General features: G+C 48.4%; 1 protein-coding gene across 4 annotated transcripts in view; it reads left to right on the top strand.

The window, feature by feature from the left end:
• The first annotated feature begins 1,130 nt into the window (after nucleotides 1-1,130).
• The window catches only part of Insr (insulin receptor), a 138,141-nt gene continuing 122,020 nt past the window's right edge, over nucleotides 1,131-17,251 (top strand). For 3 of the 4 annotated variants that reach the window (XM_063271068.1, XM_039089097.2, XM_039089096.2), the window contains exon 1: nucleotides 1,131-2,050. In XM_063271068.1, coding sequence (XP_063127138.1) covers nucleotides 1,951-2,050 — 100 coding nt within the window. In that variant the 5' untranslated portion in view covers nucleotides 1,131-1,950. The remainder of the gene's footprint in view (nucleotides 2,051-17,251) is intronic. The other variant, NM_017071.2, reaches the window with a different exon arrangement.

Here is a 17,251-nt window from a genome sequence, read left to right as displayed (position 1 = left end):
TTATTTATTTATTTATTTATTTATTTATTTATTTATTTATTTACAGGCATTGTCAAACCCATTGCACAGACCAGCAGCTGCCATTCGGGTCTGAATGGGCGTGGGGAGTAAAGGGTAGAGGACTCTGGACTGCACATATTCGTAAGGCCCAGACAGGGTTAGCTCCTCTTCAAGGTGGTTGAGCGGGGCTGTTTTCTTAGACACACAGCCACCTACTGGTATGTGTGTTGAAAATGGAATATGTCTGCCCTGATCCTATATGAAGTTTCTACCGTTGTTCTAGACGCCTTGTTATGTTCTTCTCGGAGTCATTTCTTTATTGATTTCTGCTGGAATTCAGCGCTGGGTGGAGGGGCTCAGGCCAGGGAGCACAGGCTGCCTGCGTTGTGGACACGTGGCTCTGGCCTGGAGGCTGGTGCAGCCACGCTGCTGGGCGGGAGCTCACTGGGGAGGGAACTTGTTGGGCTCCCACTAGCTCCTAGACAGAGCAAGGGTTGGGAGAATCCAGTAAGGCATTAGGAGCAGAGGTTGTAAAGCGAAACAGAATCAAGAGTAAAGAATTAAACTGAATTCCCCACGGGAGTCAAAAAGTAGTAAAAAGAGTAAAGAAAGTCAAGGTCTGCTTGGTCGAATCTGGCATCTGGGGGCATATTGGCGCTCCCACGTTGTGATCAGAGACTCGAGGCTATAGAGCTGTTTGGGATGTTCATGCCCTGAGGAATCTGAGGGGGGCATTTCCAGGCTTTTAAATTGTTATTTCGGGACCATTTGGGGTGTCCGAACCAGGAGGAGATCTAGAGTGAGCTCCAGACCTTTAAATTGGAACCTCGGTGTTATTTGTGTTTGCTGCAGTCTGGAGGTGACCTGGGGGCGTCCCTAGGCTTTTACATTGGAACCTCAGGCCTGTTAGTGGTTTTCGCGTTAGGAGGGGATCTGGGGCTCCCTAGGCTTTAATATATTTGGTTGTGAGCCTAGCCTTTAACGGCTGAGCCATCTCTCCAGCCCTCCCTAGGCTTTTAAATAGGAACCTTGGAACTCTTTGGGGGCAGCTCCCGACGTCTGACAGGGGAGTCTCAGAGTTGTTTGGGTGTTTATGTCAGACTGGTATCTGAGAACACTTACAAGCTTTTTTTTTTTTTTTTTTTGGTTCTTTTTTTCGGAGCTGGGGACCGAACCCAGCACTTACAAGCTTTTAAATCGTAACCTTTCTAAATCGGCAGTTCGGGGTGTGTGGATTGGAAGAGTCTGGGGTGCACGCCGGGCCTCTGAAGTTGGGGGCTCCACAGGAGGAGTCGAAGAGGCGACTGGGCGAGCGGGCAAAGGGGCGAGAAGGCGTGGCATTGCCAGCTCTGGCCACGCCTCCCAGAGCTCCGCTGGCTTGTCTCTCCCTACCCCACCCCCCCCCCCCCCAGCGGGCCTCACTTGTGCGCGCAGTCCCTTCCCTGCCTTAATCCGCGCCACCTTTTCCCTTGGCCCGCGCGGGCCCAGCTGACGGGCCGCGTTGTTTACTGGCCGGAGTCGAGCCCTAGCTCCCGCCGCCGCCACCAGCCCAGGTGCCCTCCCGTGCGCGCGTCCCTCTGTCTCAGACTCCACACAACGCGACCCACCCAGAGCTGCGCGGAGAGGAGAAACGGGAGACCCGGCCAGGGGACGCACCTTGGTGAGCTCTGGACTCTGCGATTGCGGACACAGGACCGGGCCTGGGTGACCCGGGGTTGTAGTCTGCGGGCCGCGCCACAGTGTTGCTTGCAGCCGAGGCCTGTGTGCTCTTCCCAGGACTGTCCCCAGGGCCCTCTAGGCTGGAGATCTGCGGCCCGTAAGCCACCGGCGTGGAAGAGAAGGACGTGCGGCCCCTAGCGCCTGCCTCTCCAGCGACCTTCTCGCGGAGTATGTCCCCAGTGGGCCGGCGTGGCGTGCTCTGATCGCCGGGGTCCCAGCGCTCCTACTGCTATGGGCTCCGGGAGAGGATGTGAGACGACGGCGGTGCCGTTGCTGATGGCCGTGGCCGCGTTGCTGGTGGGCACAGCCGGCCACCTGTACCCTGGAGAGGGTAAGTCTGGCACACGGGGCGATCACAGTGTGTCAGGGACACTCCTCCCACCGCCCCAGCTAACCTAGAGCCCTCACCCTAAGGAGTGAGGGTCGAGGACACCCCCTCTCCACTGCCACAGCCCACATAGAGAACTCTCCCTTTGGGCTGAGTAATGGACACCCTTCCCATCGCTCCATACAACTTAAGAGCACCAACTCCCCCATAAAGGACTCAGGGCACCCATTTCACCACCCCAGCAAGATAGTCCTAAGGACTGAGAGTTATGGACATTTCTCTTCCTCGGCCAACCTAGACCTCCCTCTCCAAGGACTTAGGTTGAGGACTCCCCTAGTGTCCTTGTGTCTATGAAGAGTCCCCTCCCTAGTGAGTGATTACCTTTCCCCTGGGGAAGGGGGAAAAGTGGGCTTGGTGGCCCTGGTCCTGCGTGAAGCCGGCTGACCTTGGCCTTTGCCCGCTGGGTTTGTGGCTCTGTACCCCGCGTATGCCCATCTCGGGTCTGAGGAACCTTGCCCCAGTGCCCGCCCAGCCTTCCGCTGTCTGTCCCCAGTGCACCTCTCAGTCGTGTCTGTTCTTTTCTCTAAACCCAAATCTGCCCTCCGAGGCTCTTTGGGGTTGCCTTAAGTAAGTATGGTTACTGGGGTGCAACAGATTCAGACACCTGAGCAGTTTAAACGCAAAGTCCGGGGTATCCTCATCGATGGAGAAGCGACCCTTTGTGTATAATAAGTTCATGGCTGCCGTGTTTATAAGTTTCTACTTTCAGATGTCTAGAGGCAAAGTCTACATACCTTTGGCCCCACAGCAATCATAGTAACAGTAGGGGTAGCTTTCAGGATGGTTATAATTAGAATGATTATGAGTCTCCAGGCTGGTTTGCCCTAGAACCTCCCAGTGTTCCCCTGAGGCCAAAAGTGTTGCACACCCATTTCACAGAGGGCTAAACTGAGGTTCAGTTAGCGTGCTAAACTCACTCGTTCAGAGGCTGGTCTTATACTTCTGTGCTTGGTTATGGCCAAGGCAGGAGGATAGCCAGTTGCTTGTGGCAAGCCCAGCTATTGATTGAGTTTGAGGCCAGCCTGGGCTAGGTTAGGCACTGTTTGAAAAAAAACAAAAAAAAAAAAAAAAAAAACAAAAAAAATGCAGTGACAAATGCCTTTTGAGTTACTGGTTCAGCTTTCTCTGAAAATGGAAATTAATTACCAGGAGGAAGGGGTCCAGGAGAGAAGGAATTGCAGCTCCTTTGTGAATGAGGGAGGTGTGCGTATTAGGGGGGAGACTGCAGGATTCTGGAACAGATTGGGTTGAGCTTATGGAGTGGATCTGTTAACCTGGTAATGAGGTCCCCAGCATCTGATATACAGAAGGTGCTCAATGAAGGATGGCCATTGATTTGGGGTGTGTGTGTGTGTGTGTGTGTGTGTGTGTGTGTGTGTGTGTGTGTTTGCAGACGCCCTAGGTTGACTTTGGGTGTTTGTCTCTGTCACTCTCGACCTTGTGTTTTGAGACAGGGTCTCTCAATGAACCTAGAGTTTGCTGATTTGACTGTACTGTGTAGTCGGTGAGCCCCAGCCCTCCCGTACCTCCTTTTGTCACTAGGGTTATAGATGTGTCCTGAAGTGCTGGCTTTTATGTGTGTGTGTGGTTGGATCTGAACTCAGGTTCCGATGTTTGGGCAGCAAGGGTTTTCACTTAATGAGCCTTCTCCCCAGTCCATGGTTTGGGTTCTCATTAAGGAAATCTAAGAATTGTTAACATCTACACTGCTCCCTGGGGCTCTTTGGGATTGCCTTAGGGAAGTAGGGGTATGTTGTATGTGTGGCTGTGCACTCGGGCACCTAGTGTCGTCCCTTGAGTTCTGTTTTTACATTCTTTTGGTAATTAATTGTTCGTCTGTGCCTGGATTTCCTGAGTTCAGAAAACAGAGCTTCTGTGGCTTTGTATACCTGCAGGGTTCGCGAGGACGGGGCCTGGTGTTTGTTCCTCACTGATGTTAGAACCTCAGCAGTGCTGGACACGTAGTAGGTGCACATAAATGTTTGTTCCCTACTGGTACACAGAGGACTTGTGCAGTGAGCCTACTGGGTGTATGGCCAGAGTGTAGTGCTCCCCGTGTGCGCACGAAGTCCCTGGATTTCATCCCTAAACTCACAGAAACCGTGTGTCTGCCTGTCATCATAGCAGTCTGAAGATATAGGCAGGTCTATCAGGGGTTCAAGGTCACCCTGGGCTCCGTAGTGGGTTTGAGGCCAGCCTGGGCTACAGGAGACCCAAACGACAATAAATATGATCTCGTGAGTCCTTCCCGCACCTCTTCAGAGCCTCTGGCTTTTGCATGGGAAGAAAGGACAGGACTATAAAGGTAGCTGACTGGCCGCTTGCCTACGACGGCAGTTACTTGCTGCTTACTGGGTTTCTTGTTTCCTTACTTTTAAATTAAATTAATTAAATAGTGGATTAATTAATCTCTCTCGAGACCAGGTATGTGTAGCCTAGGCTGGTTTGTGTAGACCAGGTTGCCCTCTAACTCACAGAGACCTGCCTGCTTCTGCCCCAGGAGTGCTGGGTTTAAAGTCATGTATCATTATGCCCAACTTTATTTATTAAAATTGAGCGTATGGAGAGGGGAGCATGCATATGTCACAGTGTAGGGAATAGAGGACAGCTTGCAGGAGTCAGTTCTCCAATGGGTTCTGGAGATTGGAATCAGGTCCTGAGGCTTGGCAGCAACCGCTGTTACCCATCTCCCTTGACCTTGTACTGGATTTCTTAATAAACACTTGCTCTTTTGCATTGGAACCTCCCCGCCCCTGCTTTGGGGGTGATCGTTAACAAAAATCCTATCAAATAAAAGAGTCGTGATGCCTCTCAGTGGCTTGGTGTAGGCCAAGGAGCTTTCTAGAGCATGGATCTGTAATGTCCACCGACGGTGCATTTGCTTGGGAGGGGAGGTGGCAGTGGTGGTGAGGATCTGTATGACGCTTAAGAAAGGAATGGGTCCTTTGGGAGAGATGTGTCCCTAAGGGCAGGGTACCCGGCTCATCTTTCGGTGGGTCTGAGTAGCTGGGCTAAATGGATAACTTTTCCATTCCTTTCCTGATCAGCCTAGCTCTGGGCTGAGCACTGTGAAGTTGGAGTACAAGGCAGTGTGCAGTGTTGAAAATTGGAGTGTTAGGGGTGTTAGGCAGACTCAGAGGTTTGAGCGGTCACCTTCCATGGCTTGTGTGTGTGAGCGTAGTGGATATGTGTGCTGGTGTGGGTGAGTTCACACGTGTGAGGCCAGAGGTCCCCACCAGATGCCTTCCGAGATTGCTTCCCACCTTTCCTTTTTTAATGACTTTCTAACTTTAAATTAGTTTCTAAATTATTTAACTTTGCAAATGTATGCATGTTTTGTGCACACTCGTGTATGTGTGTGCTCATACATGTCAGGGCGTTCGTGCAGAGGTCAGAGGACAGCCTCGTGGAGTCAGTTCTCTGCATCCATCTTTAGATGTGTCCCAGGGATCAGACTGGGTTCCTCAGGCTTGCGTGACCAGTGCTTTCACTTACTGACCATCTTGCCAGACCCCAGGCATGTCCTCTTAACTTCACCACTTGCCTCACTCTGGGTTGTAGTGCCTGTTGTAGCTCTGCTAAGGTAAACACCCGTGGTCTCTGCTAGCCCTGCCAAGGCCTCGCTTTATCCCCTTGTCCTTGCTCTAGAATCTTCCATCACCCTGCTGCTCTCCTCTTTAGCCTGTAAACACCGAGTACAGCCTACACTCCATTAGTCACTTCTGACCTCTGATTGCGTTGTGCTCCTTCCGGGACTCTCTCACATTTCTGCTGCCTTGTCTCTCGGTTACTGTAAGATTCCTAGCTTATGTCTGAACACAGCTCCTCACCTCCCAGTCCCGTTTCCTGCCGGTCTGGCCTTAGGGTCTACCCTGGGTTTGCTTTCCTGTGTTCTGCACTGTGCTCCAGGAGGGGTCCCCTTGTTCTTTCCTCCGTGTGGTGTGTAGGCTGCCCCTCTCCTGGCCCACGGTGGCTCTTCTGCTTGTCCCAGTCTTTCTCTACAAAAGAGGTCAGTAAACTGTAGGGCTTGTGCTAAATTCACTGTTTTCGTAAAGTTTTATTGGCACAGGGCCACACACCTTTGCGAACACTCCTTTCTGACAACTTTCATGCCCTGATCTTAGGCAGTTAAGCAACAACAACAACAACAACACAACATGTACACCCCGGCCTTTCACCCAGAGTTTTCTGGATTGTGACTTTTGTTGTTGTTGTTGTTGTTGAGGTGCTTGGGATCTGACCTAGGAACTTGAACATGGCAGACAAGTGCTGTACCTCTGAGCACTCTTCTCCCCCCATCTCCTTCCTTCTCTCCCCACTCACCCTTTTCTCTTCCCTCCTTCCTTCTCTTTCTTCCTTTCTACTCTTCCCCCCTTCTCCTTTTGCTCCCTTCCCCCTCTTCCTCTAACATGTTTCTTTGTTTTCTTCTTTTTGATTTTGGAGACAGGGTCGTGTATAGCCCAGGTTAGCCTCAAATTTCTTCCGTGGCTGAGAGGAACATTAACTCTCAGTCCTCTTGCTTCTGTGTGCTGGCACAACACATCGTCTGGTGTACGCCGAGCCGCACAAGGAACCCTGGCCTTGGCTTTGCCGGGGAAGCTCTCTAATGAGTGAGCCACATCTCCAGCTTCTATGTAATGAACGTAACTCTCCTTTATCTGCCTTCGTCTGTCTACTCATAACTTGTTACAGTGAGAACTTAAAGTCCTGTCCCCTGGTCGTTTGAAAAGTATTGCTTTGGAGACCGGGAATGTGGCTCAGTTGGTAAGGTGGGCTCGAGGCCTCGGATTCCAGCCATGGTGCTGCTTAAGTGGGGTGTGGGGGTGCCTCCGGGAACACAACACTTGGTAGGTGGAGACTGGGAGATCAGGACTTGAAACTCATCCTCGGCTGCGTAGGAAGCCAAGGCCAGCCTGGAGTTTTGTGTCCAGATCCAGTTTCAGAGCACTGGCTGTTCTTCTAGAGGCCCTCGGTTTGGTTCCTAGCACCCAAGTCAGGAGGTTCCTAGCCGTCTGTAACTCCAGCTCCAGGAGTCACTGAAGGAATGCACACACGCTTAGACCGATGGACAGACAGACAGACACACTTAAAACAACAACAACAGCTGGGTATCACACTGCATGCCTTTAACCCCAGCACTCAGGAGGCAGAGGCAGATCTCTGTGAGTTTAAGGATAGCCTGGTGTACACGGTGAGTTCCGGGCCAGCCAGAGCTTATGTACTGAGACCTTGTCTAAACGAACAAACTGACAAACAAGCAAACAACACCCAACTTCCCCAAAACAACGAGCAACAAAGCAAAACTTAAAAACATACAGACACGGGCTGCAGAGATGGCTCAGCGGTTAAGAGCACTGACTGCTCTTCCAGAGGTCCTGAGTTCAAATCCCAGCAACTACATGGTGACTCACAACCATCTGTAATGAGATCTGATGCCCTCTTCTGGTGTGTCTGAAGAGACTGACAGTGTACTCACATACATGGGATAAATAAATAAAGCTTTAAAAATAAAAAGAGGACTTGGGGTCTGCAGTGCTGTGTGCCTACGATGTCCTCTATTTAAAAAAAATTATATACATATATACACACATGTATATACATATATACACACATATGTATATATGTATATATAATATATATTATATGTATATATTTGTATATATATATACACCCCATACATACAAACACTATTTTAAGGAAATGACCTCTGCCCGTTGAAGATTTTATGTGGGGTGAAGTGATGTCCCCTTCCGAGACTGACTCACCTCTTCCTCTGGGTAGGGCCCGTTCGTACACAGCTGTACACTTCCCCAAACATCTGCCCCTCCTTCTTAATCCTTTGATCCCCAAATTCATCCTGGCTGAGGGTAGAAGGAGAATGACTTCTCTTTCTCTTCAAGATGTTCTGTTTCTCCCCTCCCCTCCTGCTTAGTTACTTCATGCTAACTGCAAGACCTGCTTTCTGTATGTACTTATCTAATCTTTCGGTTTTTATTTTCTATCTATCATCTATCTATCTGTCTATCTACCTACTATCTATCACCTATGTATGTATGTATGTATCTATCTATCTATCTCTCAATCTCTCTCTATATACTTATCTATATATCTAATTATCTATCATCGATCTACCATCTATCTATCCATCTGTCTATCATCTATCTATCTATCTATCAATCATCTATCTGTCATCTATATATCTCTCAATCTCTCTCTATATATATTTATCTATATATCTATTTATCTATCATCAATCTACCATCTATCTCTCTGTCTATCTTCTATCTATCTATCTATCTATCTATCTATCTATCTATCTATCTATTTTTTTCTGAAATAATGTTTCTCTGTGTAGCCCTGGATATTCTGGAACTCACTTTGTCAACCAGAGATTTTGAATTCAGAGATCCGACTGCCTCTGCTTCCCCAGTGCTAGAATTAAAGTCACCTCACTTGGCTTATTCTTTTATTTCTTTAAGATTTTGTTTTTAATTATGTGCATGTGTCTGTGTGAGTTTGTGCGTGTGGGTGCAGTGTCTGTGGAGATCCAATGAGTGTGTCAGAGTCCCCTGGAGCTGGAGTTCCAAGGCACTGTGAGCTGGAACTGAACCCTGGTTGTCTGCAAGAACACTATGAACGCTTACCACTGAACCATCCTTCCAGTCCTATCTTTTGTTTTAAGACATCTGTATAGAGGTGTATATTCTAGCACTCAGACTCGACTCTCTCATACCACCTTTTTGCCATTTTTTAAATTTTTAATTAATCCACTCATCTAAAAAAGTTTCTTAAGGCAGGATTTTACTATGTAGCTGAGGCTGGCCTGGAGCTGCTGGTGTGTAGCTCAGGTTGGCCAGGAACTTGTGGTGATCGTCCTGCCTCTGCTTCCAGAGTGCCAGGGTTACACATCTGCGCCACCATCCAGCTTCCATCTCTTTGATGGCGAAACTCCATCCGTATAATCTTCTTTTCCAGAGTGAAATAAAAAGTCCTGTAATTAGATGAATAAATCCTTAAGACTGAAATTTTTGGTCCTCTTATCCCCAGCCCTGGTATTTATAAAGTTGCTTAGCTGCTGAAATTTATTTGGAACCCCTAGATTAATTCCTGTGATACACTTATGGTCATTTGAGGACACTACCAAAAAAAATGGGGCTTTGAATTTGCAGACCAGCAAGGTAACCCTCCATGTTCTTCCCGTTCATGCTGTGTTCACGTCTGGGGAATCATTGCATGTGGATCTTTTTGTTACTGTATTTTTGTTTGTTTGTTTTTTTGTTTTTCCTTTGAGGCAGTGACTCATGTAGTTCAGGCTGGTCTCAGAGTCACGGGGCAGCTAAGGATGGTCCCCATCCTCCTGCCTCCACCTTCCGAGTGCTGGGATTCTAGACACACACCTGGTTCGTGTTGGGGATGGAACCCAGAGCTTTGTGCACGGTAGGCAAGTCCTTCCTCCACTGGGCTACAGCGGAGCCTGCAACTGTCTATTTTGTGTGTGGCCTGTTGGGATTCCTGTTTGCTCATTTTGGGTCTTTTGTTGGTGATCCGGCTGTTTAAAATGCCCCCTCTGCATATTTTGAAGGCACTGTCTTTTATCCCCGAGGCGCACAGGCTGTACCTCACTTAGAAAGTCTGTGTACTCAGAGATGCTCCACTATGCAGACTAGCCAAGGTCTAAAAACAGCCTAGATGCTCAGTGGCAGGTGAATGGACAAAGAAAACACGGTCTATAAAATGGAATTTTATGCAGTCATGAAGGAAGATGTAATCATGGCACTTTTTTTAAATTAGGGAAATGGATATAACTAGAGACCATTATTTTAAAGGGAAATAATCGGACATAGGTTAAAAAGTATATGTGGTGTGTCTGTGTCTGGTGTGTGTAAGTGTGTGTCTGTGTATAGTGTGTGTGTATGGTGTGTGTCTGTGTATAGTGTGTGTGTGTCTATGTCTGTGTATAGTGTGTGTGTATGGTGTGTGCCTGTGTATAGTGTGTGTGTGTCTATGTCTGTGTATAGTGTGTGTGTATGGTGTGTGCCTGTGTATAGTGTGTGTGTGTGTGTGTCTATGTCTGTGTATAGTGTGTGTGTGTGGTATGTGTCTGTATAGTATGTGTGTGTATGGTGTGTGTTTGTGTATAGTATGTGTGTGTGTCTGTGTATAGTGTGTGTATATGGTGTGTGTCTGTGTATAGTGTGTGTGTGTCTGTGTATGGTGTGTGTGTATAGTGTGTGTCTGTGTATAGTGTGTGTGTATATGGTGTGTGTCTGTGTATAGTGTGTGTGTCTGTGTATAGTGTGTGTGTCTGTGTATAGTGTGTGTGTGGGGTATGGTGTGGCATGTGTGTCTATGCGTGTGGTGTGTATGTTTATGTAGGAGATTGTGAGAGGGGAGGAAGAGATCTTAAGGGAGGTATGAAGGCAGTTGACAGAATGCATGTGATAACAGTCAGAGGTGAGCGGGGGGCTGTGCTTAGTGGGTAGAGTGCCAGCCTAGTATGCGTGAAAGTTTCCATCCTCAGCACCACATAAACAAGGCCCGTAGCTGCTGTCCCGTCACTCAGGAGTGGAGTGGAGGCAGGAGGATCAGAAGGATCTTGGCTATGTGGCGAGCTTTAAGACCTTATCTCAAAAGTAAATAAATACAAGATTGTGAGCAGCCACTCCTGAGGCACCCAGCTCACTATCGGGTAATTTAGGGTGTTCCATGGGACTGAACTAATATAAACAATTGGCTATAGGTGTTCCTCATGATTGTGGTGTGACAGATTTGAGTTTCAACTTCCTATCTAGAGTTCTTTGGAATGCAAATGATTGTTTTTGCTAATATTTTCAACCTTGGTTATACCTTCTGGGAAGTTCTCTCAGTGACCTGGGACACTCCAGGCTTGAGTTCCAGTGAACAGGTTGGACCCAGCCAGGGAGTACTTAAAAATAAAATTATTTATTTTGTGTATATGGGTGTTTGTGGAGGTGAGAAGACAGCTTGCAGGAGTTGACTGTTTCCTTCCCCCATGATGGCTAGCATCCACATTTCCTGAGCCATCTCGCTGGCCCACAATTCTGACAGTTTAGAAACCCATCTTGTTTCTACCGGGGAGCTTTTTCTGGTCTACCTGCTGAAGGGCACAGGTTGTTTCTTTGCAGTTCGAAGAAAGCCTGTGGAAGAAGGTTTTTTTTGCTTTTGTGGGAATGTGGAAAGTGTAGGTACTTTTTGTGATCTGGGCTAGTCAGAGTGGGGAATGGTGACACTGGGAGAGGAACATAAAACTCCTACACTGTGTGTGCTTGTGTCTCTGTGTCAGTCAGTCTGAATGTCTGTCTTTATTGTGGAATCCTGTTTTCTTGAGCCCATCTTCCCTGGTTGATTCAGATCTGAGGATCTGAATTTGAGAATCTGTCTAGATTTTTGACGTTCCAAACTTGTACCTCTGGAAGGTGGAGCATCTGCCTTCTTCCTCTAAGGAGAGGGAATTTAGTTTTCTTTCTGAATGTACATGGTGTGTGTGTGTGTGTGTGTGTGTGTGTGTGTGTGTGTGTGTGTGTATGGGCACGTGTGTAGGCAGAGGGTATTGGTTGTCTTCCTCAATCATTTTCTGCCTTACCTACTGGTACAGGGTCTGTCATTTGGGCCCAGACCTCGCCAGTTTGGGAAGTTTAGCTAGCCAGCTTGCTGTGGGTCCCTTCGGTGTGTACCTTGGAGCTCCAATTGCAGGTGGCTGTTTAAGTAGGTGCTGGGGATCTGAACTCTGGTCTTCACACTTGCAGGGAGAGTGCTTTACTGGGTTGTAACTTGACACAACCTAGAGGAGAAGTTCTGAGGGACACCTTTGCAGCCACAGGCTGGCTTCAGGTTCCATGCCTCTCCCTTGATTTGAGAGGTCCCCTGGGTGCACTAGCCTGGGTGCATGCATGCCCAATGGTGGCGTGAGAAGTTTGCAGAAGAGTCATCATCTCTGTGGGGAAGGCCGGTCACCGTGCTCTCCCCTCAATCTCACCCTTTGTCTTTTTGCTTTTTCCTCTGTTGACAATAAAAGAGGAGACCCGTGTTTTGTGTCAGCCACTTGTCTCATTGCTATGACAAATCACTTGCTGGGAGGGAGTGTTTATTTTGTTTCGAGGCATCGTGGAACTTGTCATACTTCGTCCACAGTCAGGAAGCAGAGACGGGGATCCTGGCGCTCAGCCTGGTTCTTCTCATTTGGCCCAGGATCCAGACCATGCCATGATGCCTCAAGACAAAGTAAGCGTTCCCTCCCATCCTTCCTTTAGTCACATCATCAGCTGCTGCCTGCATTTAGGGCTGGTCTTCCTACCTTAATCAACCCAGCCTAGAAACTGCTTCACAGATGTGCCTAGAAGTTTCTTTCTGAGGCAATTCTAAATCCCGTCCAGCTAACAGCGAAAAATCAACCATCTCGGGCAGGCCTGGAAGATGGCTCACTGCTTGAAGCGAGAAGAGGAGATATCAGAAATCCGCAGAAGGTTCAGAAATTCAGGGTGCCCTCCAGTAATAATTACACTCTGGCCAGATGGAGACGGGGTAGCAACGTCATCCGGTTCTGGGTTTGATTGAGAGACCCTGTTCCAATGAGTAAGGTGGAAGAGAGGTCAAGGACGATTCCTGACATCAACCTCCGGCCTCCTCATGTACACGTAACTCCTCACTCGCAAACACGCATCCCCATGCATGTGTATGTCATAGACAAACACACATGAGAATGAAAAAACAAAATGAAGAGATTGACCATTATGCTTTGCAAGTAGGTAATAAAATGTTCTACCCTGGGCTAATGACTCATGAGTTTCTCAAAAGAGGAAACAGGTTAAAAGGGGCCAGGATTTGCTTATGACCACACCGCTGGGAAAAAGGCAGGGCTGGGATAGGTTCCCTTGGGCTCTGTTTGCAAAGTGGCCTGGTCACACGCTGAACTCACATAGTTCAGAACCCAAATCCACGAATACAGAGAGATTTGGTGGCAGGCTTTTCCAGGGTGGGGAGGGTCGGCTGTGGGTAAGATGATTTACTGTGCAATCCTGGGGACCAGAGTGCACATCCTGAACATGCATGTAAAACAAAAAGAAGAACCAGACAGAAGTGGGAGTGTGCACTGATGCACCGACATCCCCAGCACCGGAAGACGGAGGCTGGAGAACTGGTTGGTTTCCTAGGGATACTCTGAGTGTATGTGAGCGGCAGCCATAGGGATACTCTGAGTGTATGTGAGTGCATAGGGATACTCTGAGTGTATGTGAGCGGCAGCCATAGGGATACTCTGAGTGTATGTGAGTGCATAGGGATACTCTGAGTGTATGTGAGAGGCAGCCATAGGGATACTCTGAGTGTATGTGAGCGGCATAGGGATACTCTGAGTGTATGTGAGCGGCATAGGGATACTCTGAGTGTATGTGAGCGGCATAGGGATACTCTGAGTGTATGTGAGTGCATAGGGATGCTCTGAGTGTATGTGAGAGGCAGGCATAGGGATACTCTGAGTGTATGTGAGCGGCATAGGGATGCTCTGAGTGTTTGTAAGCAGCATAGGGATACTCTGAGTGTATGTGAGTGCATAGGGATACTCTGAGTGTATGTGAGTGCATAGGGATACTCTGAGTGTATGTGAGAGGCAGGCATAGGGATACTCTGAGTGTATGTGAGCGGCATAGGGATGCTCTGAGTGTTTGTAAGCAGCATAGGGATACTCTGAGTGTATATAAGCAGCACATCTCTTTACCTAACACACACAAGCGATGCCAGAGCACATAGCCTGCTCATCCCACTGATAACGTCTTGGAGATCTTTCTGCATCCTCGAGCTGAGCTTCCTGGCATCAGTTTATTCTATTCTATCACATCTGGTCCCCACAGAGAGATTGTGTGTGTGTGTGTGTGTGTGTGTGTGTGATTCCCCCCACCACATGTTCTGACAGGGTGGGGGACCATCAAGAAGTGGTCGAGCATGACCTTAGAGTTCTCTTTCAGAACCCAGGAAACATGTAGTTTGAAAGGAAATATCTATTTCTCTTTAAATTTTAGAAGGGCATTCACTTATGTAGTATGTGTGTGTGCTCAGTAAGGTACACAGGTGGCAGTTAGAGGACAACTTGTGGGGGTTGGCTCTCTCCTTCCATGGTTCTGGGTGTTGAACTTAGTCAGGCATGATGGCCATTGAGCTATCTTGTCTCAGGAGAAAGCTGTTTTAATAATAAAAACTCAAGAAAGGAATATGGGACCCGGGATGACTTTAAAGACACCTGTGACTAAGGAACGTTTTAGGAATCTGCTGGATGTTGTCTTCCTTGCTTCCCCCAGGACATCTCTGTTACTGTTGTCACAGTGGAGAGAAAGTCACAGAAGAAGATGGCTCCAAGACGGCTCTGGTGTCAGCTTTTCCTCCTCTTAGAATTAATTCTCAGGCTCCTAGAAACCAGGGATCAGTCCTTTCCAATGAAATATTCTGTTTTGAGGGCTGAGTTGATGGTGGATGAGTGCTTGCTGTGAAACCAGGAGAGTCTTAATTCAGTCTTCGTATCTATGCAAGAGCAGGGCATGGTAGAGCCTGATGGTCCTAGGAGCTCACTGGCCAGAAGCCGAGATAAGGCTAGTGAGCCTCAGGCTAGTCGGAGGCCCTGGCTCAAGGCAATACCTTCAGGAGAGTGATGACCTGACGACCGCTCACACGGTTTCTTGCCTGACTCAGTCCAACATGGCAGCCCTATCCACATTCTGGGATTCTCGAAACTGGCCAGGGGCACAACTTTTAGATTACGTTTTGTAATTGTTTTCAATTTATTTCATTTGCTTTTGTACGGGTGTGTATGGGATGGCATAGAACTCAGAGGGCAGCTCGGAAGCATCAGTTCTTTTTTCCACCTTAGGGGCTCCGGGAACGGAACTCTGGTCATCTGGGGCTCAGTGCCAGTTGCCTTTACCCATTGGGGCCATCCTTTTGGTTCTTAAATAAAAAGACTCACTAAAAAAAGAGAGAAAGAAATTATATGTGTCAGGTTTAAAGGAAACTCCGTCTCCCCAAATCCTGGTGGTTAGGCAAAAGCCAGCATTCCTCAGGAAGTTGGGAAGCTACCACTAAAAGGAGCCATTTCCCTTTGTCCCCTGGGAAGGGACAGAGGACTATCTGTGGTGCCTATGAGCATACCAAAAGGGCATGGCGGCCTCCAGGCTCCCGTAGCGTCACTAGTACGCCGTCTGCTCACCTCCTTTCTCCAGTTCATGAGCTTCCCCCCTCCAGCGACCCCATATAACCCCAGGATTTCAGCTCTGCTCTTTCCTGGTCTTCTCTTTGGCCTACACGGTCTCTGTCTTCCTCTCACACTCTTCTGTGCGTCCCCCTCTCTCTGCTTTGCCATGCTTCTCTCATGGTCAGGTCCAGTCCTTTGGCCATGTTCAGTCTACCACTTTCTGTTCCCCTCTCTCTCTCTCTCTCTCTCTCTCCCTCCTTCCCTCCCCCCCCCCATCTACAATAAAAACCTTCCCCTGAAACATGCCATGGGGCTGTCAGTTTATACAGTGTGTTTGTTTGTGGGTATGTGACTGAGTGCAGGTGCCCTTGGAGCCAGAGATGTTAGATTCCCCCTTGGAGCTAGAGTTGTAGATGGTTTTGAGCCAGTGCTGGGTCCTCTATAAGAGCAGTACAAGTTCTTAACCGCCAAACCATCTCTCCAGGTCTTCCTTCCCTTCTTCCTTCCCTTCTTCCTTCCCTTCTTCCTTCCTTCCTTCCTTCTTTCTTTTTCTTTCCCTTCTTCTTCTCCTTCTTCTTCCTCCTCCTCCTCTTTCTTTTCCTCCTCCTCCTCTTTCTTTTCCTCCTCCTCCTCTTTCTCTTCCTCCTCTTTCTCTTCTTCCTCTTCCCTCCTCCTCCTCTTCTTCCTCCCCCCCCCTCAATGTGCTGTATGTAGTCTACGTATGTGTGAGTATGTGGAGGACATGTGGGTATGTGTGGAGGCCAGAGGTTGACATCAGGCATCAGGATATCCCCTCTGAAACCAGTCTCCATTTTATTTGTTGGGATGAGGTTAAAGCTGTGTTGATTAGGTGTGACCCAGTGAACCCTCTGACCCGTCTCTGTCTTCCCAGTGCTGGGGCCACAGGCATGTGCTGCCGTGCCTGGCTTTTCTGTTCGTATGTGGTACTCATGCCTGTGCTGTGAGCATGTTACCACTGAGCCACCTCACTAGTCCTTATTTATTTTTGACACTGGGTCTCATGCAGCTCAATCTTGCCTGGATCTCTCTATGTAGCAGGAACCCCTGGGTGCTTGAACTGCTGCCCCTCCTGCCCCTACCTCCTGGGTGCTGGGGTGAACTGCGTGTACCACTATACCCAGTTGGACGTAAGACATCACTGTATGATAGGATCCAGAGTTTAAGGTCATCCTTGACTTTGTAGAACGTTTGAGGCCAGCCTGGGTTTCATGAGACTCTATCTTAGTAGTATCATCATTGACGACAGAAACGAAATTAAGAAAGAAAGGAAGGGAGGGAAGAAGGAAGGGAGGAAGGAAGAAAACTTCACTGGGGTATGACAACATAACTGTTGTCCTAACTCTGAGGAGGCTGAGTTAGGAGGATCTTGGGTTCAAAGCTAGCCTGGACTACAGAACAAGACCTAGTCTCAAAGGATTGAAACCCAAAGGAAAACAACATCCACAAAACACCCAAGGGGGAGAGGGGTGGGCATAAGCAAGTGATGGGCCAAAGGCTGGGAGAATTTTAGCTGCTGAGAGGAACTTTCCACTTGCTTCATTGTGCACCTCCTTGTAAATCAGACACTTCTTATTTAGATTTGATTTCTTTTGTGTGTATGAGTAGTTTACATCAAGTGTATGCATACTGCCCGTGGAGGTCAGAAGGAGACGTTGGATCTTCTGGGACTGGAGTTACAAATACTTGTGAGGTGCCATGGGTGCTGGAATTCAAACCAAGTCCACTCTGGAAGAGCAGCCAGTGCTCTGAACTGCTGAGCCATCTCTGCGGGGCCCCTTATTTAAACCTTGAAGTAACCCTCGTTCGTTCCCACCCACTGGGGTGGGGCTGGGGCAAGCTGCTGGAGTTCCTGTGAGTTTCTGGTGCCAGTTCTGTCTTCTGGGTATTTTTTTTTTTTCTGTCCCAGCAGTAAATTGTTCTATTGT

This window comes from Rattus norvegicus, chromosome 12, assembly GCF_036323735.1.
Source record: "Rattus norvegicus strain BN/NHsdMcwi chromosome 12, GRCr8, whole genome shotgun sequence".
Taxonomy (NCBI): Eukaryota; Metazoa; Chordata; class Mammalia; order Rodentia; family Muridae; genus Rattus; species Rattus norvegicus.
The sequence above is the reverse complement of the archived record's forward strand: the minus strand, read 5'-3'. Positions and strand labels throughout refer to the sequence as shown.